The 12030-nt window shown below is 33.1% G+C and overlaps 2 protein-coding genes across 5 annotated transcripts; one reads left to right on the forward strand and one right to left on the reverse strand.

Annotated features, from left to right (window-relative positions):
• Positions 1 to 53: 53 nt before the first annotated feature.
• Positions 54 to 1468, forward strand: LOC130656797 (uncharacterized). 4 transcript variants are annotated; one of them, XM_057459723.1, is made up of 3 exons: positions 54 to 575; positions 667 to 806; positions 978 to 1468. In XM_057459723.1, the coding sequence occupies exons 1-3, from the start codon at positions 54 to 56 to the stop codon at positions 1015 to 1017; spliced, it is 702 nt and encodes a 233-aa protein (XP_057315706.1). In that variant the 3' UTR covers positions 1018 to 1468. The 4 variants fall into 4 exon arrangements, with proteins under 4 accessions (XP_057315706.1, XP_057315704.1, XP_057315707.1 ...); XM_057459721.1 differs by having other exon boundaries at positions 667 to 811; positions 978 to 1378; XM_057459724.1 differs by having other exon boundaries at positions 54 to 594; positions 667 to 811; positions 978 to 1118.
• LOC130656796 (KICSTOR complex protein kaptin-like) lies at positions 1100 to 11178 on the reverse strand. The gene is made up of 12 exons (XM_057459720.1): positions 10825 to 11178; positions 8758 to 8855; positions 8582 to 8672; positions 8081 to 8135; positions 7591 to 7669; positions 6093 to 6160; positions 5627 to 5733; positions 4627 to 4737; positions 4035 to 4116; positions 3496 to 3631; positions 2702 to 2881; positions 1100 to 2444 (listed from the first exon to the last, which is right to left on the reverse strand). Exons 1-12 carry the CDS (start codon positions 11147 to 11149, stop codon positions 2268 to 2270), a joined length of 1509 nt encoding a protein of 502 aa, XP_057315703.1. The 5' UTR covers positions 11150 to 11178; the 3' UTR covers positions 1100 to 2267.
• Positions 11179 to 12030: the final 852 nt, after the last annotated feature.

Genomic DNA, 12030 nt, shown 5'->3' on the forward strand with positions numbered 1-12030 from the left:
TGCGCCTGCCATTTGTATTGTAAACAAAAGCATCACCCGGGTCGGATTTGTTTATGTTTTTGACAAAACATAATGGCGGTCTTTTGAGTTGCGAAAGTATAGCCTTTTTAAGCCAGACAACCCCTAAAGTAAAGATTAACTTAATAATGACTTTTTCAATGAGTGCTAGGTTATGTTATCAAAGATTATCTACAAACATGAAGACAACTTTGCCAATTACCGGCGTCATATTTGATATGGATGGAACATTGACAATTCCTGTTTTAAAGTTTCAAGAATTAAGGGAAAGGCTTGGTATTTCTGACGATGTTGACATATTGGATTATGCAAATAGTGCTCCAGATTATGACAAGCCGCGTATACATAAAATTATAGAAGACTTTGAAGACGAAGGGAATGAACGACTTCAGTTAAAACCATCTATACACGATCTATTTTACTTTTTAAAAAGAGAACAGTTAAAAACCGCTCTACTAACTAGAAATAATAAAAAGTGTGTCGATTCATTTATTAAAAGATTTATACACAGGGACAACAAAGCAATTTTCTCTGAGGAGAAACATTTGTTTTCAAAGGTGCCAAGATTTAAAACATGTTAGCTCTTAATGTTTTATATTTTTTCTAGCTATAGCTATCTTCTTTAGCTAGAATGCTTTTGTTTTATAGATAGTAACCCGCGATTTTCTTCCTACGAAACCCCATCCAGCTCCTGTTCACCATATTTGTGCAGCTTGGAAGGCACCAGAAGAAACGGTTCTAGTTGTTGGGGATGACTGGCATGATATTGAGTGTGGGAACCGAGCAGGGTCAGGTTTGTATTGTAGAAAACATGATTATTAAACATGATTATTCTGACAGGGAAATCATTAAACAAATACCACCACCTCGCCTCAGATATATACTTGATTTTGGATATACATTTCTTTTTTTCTAGATTCTCCTTCGCTTTACTTAATTTTAGTGAAATCTTTATTTAGTCACTGTCCTGATGACGAAACCTTCCAACACGAACATTAAAAATAAAGCAGATTTTTGTATTGATGATTTGTCAGAACTTGTTACACTGTTGCAGACAAATTTTACTGTCAAAAAAGATTGATTTTGGTAAAAGGTGGAAAGAATTTAGTTGCTGACATTATTCTGTTGGAATAATATACCAAACTACATTAGAAAAAAAACATGGATATAAAAGCATCTGTTTTTACCATGACTCACAACTTAAACTGGATCACAACATATCAAACGTTTTTACCTTTATTTCTAATAGAATTCTATGAACATTTGAAATAACTAAAGTTTTTTTTTAATTTGACCACAAGTACTTAAATTATTATATTATTATTTGCAAATGAAATCAATTTTACCATCTTTTGTTAAGTTATATAATTTATACTTGGTGGTATATTTATTAACAAATAGACGTTTCTTTATGAGCATCAGGTAAATTTGCACTGACCTCAATAGTTCTCAGTTAATCGTTTAGTCTCCATTTTATTTCAAAATTTAGGCGTCATTTACTCACGAATGCTTATTTTGTTGTCAATTTCTCAATTTAAAACATCTTTATAACTTTGTTGTGAAAAATCATCTCCAGAAAATAGCAGAGTCTTTATTTTTATAAAGTATTTCACAAATAATTTTAATAGTATAATACGTAATAATGTATAATCTATTTTTATGCAACGTAACACTTTTATAGATTTCTGAATTACTGAATAGACCAGCTTACAATTTTTTTATTTCATAAGAAACCACTTTAAAAAAAAACTGACCAGTCGTCTACCAAAAGATTAAGAAACTTTTACTTATGTAAAAATTAAAAAAAAATTAAGTATGAAACTTTTAAAATGCCGTCAATCAATGGCAATCGAAGGCATTTAGGTATAACAAAAAAAATTCGACAAATCTGGAAGACTACTTAAAAATTAACCATTTTAGATAACGAATAAAGGACGAAAAGTCCAACCTCGTTCACAGCGCCTGTTGTTAACCGGGACAGCGAGACGAACATTTCGATGTCAGGAAAGATACAAGATGCCCTGTGGACGAGGTTGCGAAAAGGCATGTTTTTGATTGAATATCCCTCATACACCCCGTAAAAATTGAGTTTTAAGATCCCTTTACCAGTTGGTCGTTTGCTTCGTTTCTGAAAAACTGTATATATATACTGTTTTCATTTCGTGTTTTTGCGAATATCTACACCTATGTCACAATGCTTTATTTTATTCTTCACAGAAACTTCCGACCAAGCGATTATAACGTGATGATCACGTGATTTCATTGTAGCTATTATTAGATGAACAAATCGATCGAATTACGTCATCAAGCTCGGAAGTATTTGAATCATCCTCTTGTGATTTATTCTTATTGTCGAGTAACGCCTTTTTAGGGAATGCTTCGATCATCTTCTGTAATAGTTTTTCTGCAGCTTGTTCCACTTCATGCTAGAAAAAGTACAAAAATTCTATGAATAGCTTTAAAACTCCTGAAGATGTTAGTGTAGTATACCAAGGGACTGAATTTTTGCAATAAAGAGGCCTAAAAATAACTTTTGTTTGAGGAACAAATATTTTGCAATTACATTACAACGTAATGTAAGCTACAGAAATTATTTTAGCTCGTGAAAGAATTTATAGTCGTATTTACGAATGCCTGATAAAATGCCACTGGGGTAGAACAGTGCAAACAAATGCTAACAAACCTGTAGAATATGAACACCTGTCAGCGACACGACTACCATTTCCTGCATCCCATCTCCCATCAAATCAAGTCCATGGATTGATAACAATGGTTTCGAAAATTGTTTTTGCCAAATTAGATCGAAGTGGACTAGGTGGCTAAATCCATTAGATGGCGCAAACCATTTGTAGACAAGAAGTTCCTGAAAAAAAAAATTAAATTGGTAAATTTTAAAATGATCATCGTAAGATTACTATGTATACTGAACTCATCATCTCTACACCTGCTGTCTTTTCATAATCGAGAAAAAAAACTTCACTCTTGTTCAAATAAGAACATAGAGATGTTGCAAGAATTTGTAAGACATTATATATGAAGACATTATATATGAAGAACCGGTGTAAAAAAACCTAAGAAGCGGAAAAGATTAGCTACATTTTTATTACTAATTTCGCGTGTACTTATTTTCTCCTATTTTCGTAAAAATGTTTTGTTAGCGCGCGAAAGTTAGTACAGAAATTATGCGAAAGACATTTTGCGCAAAAATTAATACGGGAATAAATAAAAAAACGCGCCTATATTATGCTTAAAACTCTGAAATTCAGTATTTCTTTCTTGCTATTTGTAGAGAAATTTGAACAAAAATGCGCGCAAAATACATTCAAATAGCTATTGCGCAAAATTTAATACTTACAAATAGATTTTTTTTTTCAACGCGCGAAAATTATGTGCAAGAATCATTACAAATAAAGTAGTTGGAAAGAGTTGACAAAGAGGATGCAACTTCTAATTAATAAATCTCGCAATTAAATTTACCTGGCCATACGTTCCGAGAATAATTTCTTGATTTCCATCACAATCAATGTCAGTTACACACGAGCAAGTAACACTATCGTATTGATCTGATTGGTTTAATATGACCATATCATCTAAGCCTTTGTCTGCAACGTTTCTAAAGAGGTAAAACTAATCCCTAAATATAAGTCGTACCTTAATCGTACAAATATAAGCGTGGATTTAATTTTATGGTGAAGAGAATTTAATTTATTATTCTTATTATTTCTGAATGTTTATAAAGGTTAATATATATATATGTACGTATCACATATAATCACATATACATTATTACACTTCAGTAAAAATTTTTGCTATGAATGTTAGTCCAGTGAGAATATTGGAAAGTATTGTCGTTCGTTCGCCAAATTTTAACCGCGTTAAAACTTTTACGAATAAGGTAAATATATAGCTTAAGTTTAAAAGTCCTGTTATACCACTATATCACGCAGTTACAAGTTGAAAGAAAGCAGGTTTCCGTAACCTAACATATCCTAAGCGTCAAATATCCTCAAACTTACAAAAAGACAGCAGATACTTCTAGAGCACTGGTGACAAGTAGATTGATGTCGCTGCTACTACACAGGCTGCTACGAGGTGAAACTAAAATAAAAAGGTGCATTTCGAGGCTATTTTCTGTCAATGACAGTGCAGAGTGAGGAACGAGGAAGGGGTGAAATAATGATAATGGAAATGATAAGTAACATGAAAATAATGTAAGATTTATAGAATTAGCTTCCCATTATTTATTTAATACTTTGAATTGGTTTTTGTCACATCATCAGATCAAATTAATTATTAATTTGATTAGTTTAATCTGATGATGATGTGACGATGTTCACAAGGAAATATAATCAATTTTAAAATTGTTTTTGCCTTTAAACCCAATCCAAAGTATTAAAGAAAAATGATGAAGAACTAAGAAAGAATGGGAAGTACAGAAGGGTAAAAATTAAATAAAAAAATTAAGAAAACGAGTCGAGTGGAACAAAAGGATGCATGAGACACAGGGCAACGTTAAAGAGCATGATAAAGAACTAAGGAAAGTTAAGGTTTGGGGACGCGGAATAAAAGTAGTAGTGAAGAACAAGGAAACGGTGTGGTTCCTATTACCTACTGTATCCTGCAGTTCATTGAATGTAATTTCCTTCTCTGCAAATAACGTAAACAAACGAACTGATGATATTGGTCCATCCATTGGTAATGACCACGTCCGAAGTACCTCTAAAAATAGCATAAATATTTCAAATCGATTCTGGAAAGGGAATTGCAAAGTAGTTCATCAACTTTCCAAAGCATGGAAGGCCCTTTCATAACAACCTACTCCTGAGAAGTAACGGACCTCATGAGGACAGATAGATAGACAGATGTGAGGCCATGGCTTAGATGGGGAATCCTAGAGTATTAAATGCTCCTTTGAGCTACGCAGACTCAATTATGGTCCACCCTCGGAAAACCTCCTGCAACATTTAAAGTCCCACACAGTGTACCATCTCACAAATTTCCAGCACATGGCTTGGCTTAACCCCGGGCTATGGTAACATTCACTCGCCGGTCTCCCGCACAAAGTGCGAGAGTTATAACCACCAACCTACGGCGGCTGTTTTCGTCCGTGTTTCGTGCGCTAAGGGTTAAGGGGAACTGGATAAGAATTTGAAAGTGGCAAAAACGAGTCAGTTGGACTAAATTTCAAGCAGTAATTACGTCCAGATTGCGTTTTTCAGATTCTTTGTTAACGTGAAATAACTTCGCACACGGAATATATTTTTATGGTAGGTTAGATGTTGTCGTTGTAAGAAAAGCGCAATGTGTAGTGAAAGTTTAAAAATTTAAACTCTTTGATCCTTGTAAAAAAGCCTTCAACTGTTTATGTGATGATCACAAGCGAACTTTAGCATATCACATCGGTGTGATCAGACAAGTGAAGTTTAAACAAAGTGAGTGGCGCATGTGATGTTATAATAATTATAATCTTATTTCACTTCAAGCCACAATCTACTCCAACTTGAAAATTCACATTCACAAAATGGAAACCTAAAATCGATGTATGCACATCAATTTTTACATTGATGTCCTAAAAACACTTACAAATACCATAAATGAGTGGTCATACCTGCCTTACAAACATCAGTAACGCTAACACGTAAATATCCGTTATCACAACCGAACACTGACACGCGTGTACACGAATCGCAATTTCTTACATCCATCCAAATAACCCTAATAAGGTAAAATAAAAAGTAACAACGAAAAATTACCCCCTGGCTGCTACATATTCTAATTAAAATATACCCCTCAAAAGAGAGATTCCACCGGGGGATTTGCTTCAGCGAATGGAAAGATGTGTATATTTTATAAGTAGAAAACCTACAGCTTCGCATTTTAAATGACTGAGGTTTTAGTGCAAAACAGTGCGAAAGTAGCATGCTAATAAATTTATTGCCATAGAAAATATCTTATCCTTAAGGTCATCTAGAATTGAAAATACAATATCAACGCCGTGCCTACCTAACTTAAAAATACCGTTAGTTTTGTCTTTTATAGTTAAAGGCTCCATACATATTGGGTAAAAATCTAACCTTCCAGGAATGTCTGTAAATTCAGGGAAGTATTTACCACAAGGGTGTTCATCAAACTTTAATTGATCCTAGGATAAAAGTTAAAGTAAAAAAAAGATCAGTTTTGCCTTGTTCTTTGACAAAAAAAATTCTCCAAATCAGATCTTGAACGTTTGGTTTACTGGCTAAAAATAATTTCGGACAGAAATTACAATTTTCTAATGTTACATCTTTAAACCCTTTAGTAGAACTTAAATTTTAAATTTTTGTCAGGATGGAAGATTTTTTTTGAATCAACGTGCATACAAAGAGAATGATTTCTACCAGGACTAGTGACAATGGCAACAAAGGAAATCCCATTTTTTGCCAAATCATGTTTTTTTGTAAAACTAATAAATACTAAAACTAAAAAATGATTTATAATAAATAGTTTTTGTTATAAATAATTAATAATGCGCGAGTCCACTTCAATCTTTTAGCGTCGGTTCAAGGTACACGCATTAAAGCGCTTAATATTGCGCAATATTCAAGAGCGCTTTTACACGCGCTGATTGTTTTGAAAGTCAAAATCATTTTGACTTTTTCAACAGTGCTGAGAGGGCTGCAGTGAATGATCACGTAATTTTATAATTTCGACCAATGAAATTGGTTAAATCGCCTCCATATTAAGTTTGTGCGCGCAATTCTGTTTCCAGTGGACATTGTACGGCTTCGACGCTCGATCGTGTAGCGCTAAGTAGGTCGTGCTTTGCGAACGAGTGGATTTTCGCCTTTAGAACGGTGTCTAAAAAACACATTTCTTATGTTATCGTTTTTAACACTTGTGTTAAGTGTATTATATGTTACATTATTTTAAGGGAAGATATTCTTGTGAAAATAAACTTTCACCGCGAAATTTTGTGAATTAACTTTCTACGCTACGTCCTTTAAGAAATGTTTGCAAAAATAAATTTTCGCGGATTGGAGATTTTCGTTACCTTGCAAAAGTAAATTCGATTTTAACAATAAAAATCGGAATCTGATATTAAATTATTAGACTAATTTTGACTGAAAGTTTACGATATGTGGGATTTTTTTCACGATCATAAATTTTTTTCTTCTTAACTTTTGAGATTTCACGAAATTAACTTTCGCGGCTAAGCAACTGTTTTGCGAAAGAAACTTTAGATAAAATTATCGCAATTTTTTTTCTCCTCTTAACTATATCAAACTATATCAAAAAAAGAAACACAGAATCCAAATACTTAAATATAAACAACTTAGGCCCGATCAAATTTAAATATAACGAGTTGAAAAACCAGCCAATTTTTTAAAGTCTAGAAGATAACATTTCAAGAATTTATCTATCGGCCCATCGGACCCAAATATAATGGGTTTCCCCTCTAGCCACCAAAAATTAGCCGCTCCTCTTTATTACTATTTCACAAGCAATGTAACTATAAAAGTTAACATGGAATTATTACACCGTCTATTCCATGATTTAATCCACACATTTAACAAATATTATTAAAACACATACATCTCCTCTGAAGAGATGAATCTGTTGGTCGCTACCAGCCAACAAGAAAACTGTTTCATATCCACCATTTACGTAAATACTAGAAAAAATATAATACCTTAAGATACTTATAGTTATTTTCTTCAAGAACAATTTCACACGAATTCTCAATAACAAGAGTGAATATACTTTCTCGAATGGAAGGTCATTTACATTTTTGCGAAAAAGAAATAGCCATGGAAACAACAAAGCAATAAATCTGAAAACACATGTTATTCATCGTAACAACTCTCTCTCTCTCTTTCTCTCTGTGTACGTCTGGATTCAAAAAATATCAAATTTAAAAATGGAACATGTTCTTATGACTGATTCAAATATTTAGGAAAAATCTCTTCTCACTAATTTTAGCATTTTATAACAAGGAAGCTGCGAAAAATACTTTCTGCAAGAAGTAATTCAGTAAGAAAAGAGTTTCAAATACCCTCCTCCTCTAAGAATAAACAGTACTTACTTTGCATGAAATAGATGATACGGAATAAATCCAAGTCTTTGATGCTGGCAAACCTCTACAAAATAAGTTGGAAGAAGTTCTCCAGGTAAAGCGACAAAAGAAATCTAATAACAATCTCCTCAGTTACTGAATGTTTAGGTTAGAACAAACAGGATTTCAAATATAAATAGTATATCTGATACTTTATTTTTTATTTAAGAAAAAGGCCAAACAAAGCAAGCTCAATGCTTTCTAAATGTTTTTAACGATATGGGTAGAGATGAAGGATAAAAACCAAGCTTGTAAGGAGCAGAAGGATGGTAAAAAACATTTTTTGCATTTTAATGATCGACTTTAAAAATTAAGAATGCTATTAGGATTTCTAATTTTGTTCCTTATAACTTTGCTCTCTATAAAATTTAGACATATGCTTATTATATACATGTTTCTATAATAACAATAACATGTAACATATACACTTAAAATAATACAAGAGCATTATATAATGAATTTCAAACTTACGTGCCAATTTGTCCAAATCAAACTCCTGACCAGGTTCCAACGCATTGTAAATGTTGAAAAAATGTTTTGGAGGAACGTCTTTGTCGTAAGGCTAAAATTTTTTAGAATTAATTGATGCATATATTAACAAAAAACGATTATCAGTATGGTGTGGAGCATTTTGCTGTTGTACATACCTTCAATAAGATAAGTGTCACACCTACAATTAAACGTTTACTTTCCCGTATTGTCTGATGTTTATAAAATGCATCCATTGAAATAATTTCAGCATCACCTAAATAATGATAGTTTCTCATGTTAACAAACAAAATAAAATTTAAATTTATGAGATATAAATTTTAAACGCGTTACATACAAAAAAAGAAAAAATAGTAGGTGCAAACATTCCAAAGTGAGATTTGCAGGGGTTGGTGTAAAGTACAGGAGTTAACAAGTAATGGGGAAAAAGGCTGTGTTGTTTGCTGTACTAAAATGAAAATCCAAGGATTTTTTTATTAGAAGCCAGTGGACAAACTTGATATGCAATCCACTTCATGCCACCAATGTTCTGTTTCCCAATTATAGAAAATAATGGAATGTATTTTAGTAATTGAGGGCATAGGAAATTTAAACGGGAGAGTCACCTGAGCAAAAGCATGACCAGACTTCACAATTTTTAACTAGCTGATCTTATTCACAATAACATATGCACCACCTAAACACTAAATGAGTAATTGCCAAACAATTTCCTTATTGCCAATTAAGGCGCTCATTTGTTTACGGTTTTAAGCTCCATTTTTCCTTTCCATGTTACCAGTGTTAAAGCACTCGATCTGCTGATTTTCTCTGATTGGTTACCATTTATCTGTTATGTTTTAAGATGCAGAGTGCTGAGACAACCTGTTTAAGGCATGTAATCATCCTGATCAAAAAATTAACTCAATACGTTTTTTGCTTTATTTCAAAGTTTAGCCTGAGTTATGAATTCCTCAACATTTTAGTGTCTTAACTTACTAGGACTGGAAATAATGGTACCCTAATATCTTGAATTTATTGTTTATTTTTTTATGATACCATTTTTAACGATCTTGTTAATCACCTATATCGTCTAAAAGCAGGCTGTTGTAAAATGATTGTGTGAAATGGTAGTTAATGTTAATGGTAGTAAATGAACACTGAGATGGAATTCGATAAAACCCTGTTCCTTTCTTGCTGTTCTTTCCTTATTTCAATTTTTAAAAAAGAAATAAATTTTACCCGAGGTTTTCAATTGGAGAGAAAACACAAACAAAAACACAAAACCGAGGAAGAAATCACAGCACATTAAAACATGGTTATAATTGATTTTATCACACTCTTTTGCTTTTATAATAATGTCACTATTATTGCATAATATAAGTAAAAAATCACAACAGGGAAGAATGCTCATTGTGATTGCGGAATATGGTTGAGATGCACAATGGAGATAGTTAATTTCAAAGCATAAAAGTGGGAATTCAGGTATTTTAAATGTAGATGTAGATCTCATAGTGTCTCCATAAAGAAGTGGTAAGTGTTTGAACTAAGAAAATTATTAAAAAGTAAGGCAGCCAGTAAGGCTAGAAGCTGTCTTCAAAAACCACAACAACAGCTTGAGGTCGATGGGTGGTTTTGCAAATAGGCCTGGTTTGAGTAAGTTAGAGATAGAATGGCACAGAAACTTTGATGGATTCATCATAGTTGGAACTCTGTTGATATATTTATAAAAGCATTATGATGGAAATGCAGCTACACATGATCTCCTTGATTGATTTAATTTTGGGTGATGAACATGTATCCAGGAAGCTTGCAGTCGATTTTGCCATGTGTTTATAATTGTGTGGATCATGGAATGAATTGCAATGGCAGCTCTGCCAGCGCAGAGAAATTAGGGTAGGTGTGCTATTTCAGAAAACATTTGAATATGTTTTAATCTTCAGCTCTTAAAAATGTTGTAGGATAGTTTAAGATTATATCTCACAGCTAAAGTGTTTACTTTCTGTATTAAAAAATAAGGGAAAGTAAATTTCAGCCATCAGAAATATAAATATTTATCATTTTTTAAAAAAAAGATAGATTCAGTTTTATGTTATGAAAACAAAACTGCATATAAATCATTATTTAGGGATCACGTCCATATTGAAGTTGTCACACAAAATAATAAATCAATTGATTAGCTGGATAGCTAGCTGGCTAGCTAGCTAGAATATGCAAAAATATCAGCCCTAGCTATACTTAAAATTTACCTGGTATGTAAGAAAAATAGACTTCCCGTGCTTGCATATCATGAGAGCTATGGAACTTTTCACGTGCATCGGCAACTTCGCATCTTTCAAGGCATGATACCTTTCCCTTTAAAGTTCCAACTAAAAACCTTTCTTGTGTTGTTGAAGGATATCTTAATTTTGTACTGCAATATATGTTAGATTGTGACCCTTGATCTATAAAGAATATTTCATTGTACGATGTAGACCCCACGGGTTTTTTATCAACGCTCTCAAAATCTGTAGATGAAACATCTTCTAAGACAGATTCTTCTAACTTATCTTCGCTCTCGTCCTGCACCTCCATGTTGTTTATTTTGATGTCATGTACAAGCATCACGAAAAAGAAAAAGATATGGGGGGCGGGGAGCCGAAGATCCCCCCAGCGATTAATACAATTTTTAGATGTACAACTTTCATAGAAAGGTGACAAGTAAATACCAAGTTTTCTCAGTGTTCACCCTTTATTTTTATTCAGTTATTAAGCCAAATTACACTATTTGGGCAAAATAATTTAAGCCTTTTATTCCCAGAGCAGGGATAACGAAGTTTATCTCAAAGAGATCTGATGACGAGAATGAAATTAAAGTCCCCTGGGTTTATTGCTTGATGTCAAAGGCTAGGCATCCTATAACTTAACATTAAAACATCAACTTCGCCCAAGGTCTATTATCAAAAAAGTGAACTGGATATTTTTGACATGTATGAATGAGCGTAATTCACAAGACGCTGAAATGGTTTAAACCTTGTCCCCAGGATACTTTTACGTCGATGATATTCTGACGAGACGGCCCGTAATACGTCTAATCAGAATATCATAGGCTTAGGGACGAGGTTGGACATGGTTGACTTAAGCTTAAGTTGATGAGATAAATTGTTTCGTACAAATTCAGAATAGATTATTTGATCTCTAAAGTTTTGAAAGAAGGGGTTGTCCTGTATAGTCTCGCTATGGAAGTGGTAAATTATCAGGACTGGACAAGTAATTTTCTCTGCGTCAAATGGAGACACAATAACGTGAGCTTTAAGAGTTTAATATATAAGAAGAACTTCTCAGTCAGGGTAGCTTGTATATTTTCTGACATAGGGGCAACAATAGTTCGTGTCGTAAAAGATACAAAATGCCCTGGCGACGAGGTTGATATAAGAACAAACAACAAAGATGTGTTTTAATATCAATACCAAGCT

The sequence above is a fragment of the Hydractinia symbiolongicarpus genome, chromosome 9 (assembly GCF_029227915.1).
Source record: "Hydractinia symbiolongicarpus strain clone_291-10 chromosome 9, HSymV2.1, whole genome shotgun sequence".
NCBI classification, from domain to species: Eukaryota; Metazoa; Cnidaria; class Hydrozoa; order Anthoathecata; family Hydractiniidae; genus Hydractinia; species Hydractinia symbiolongicarpus.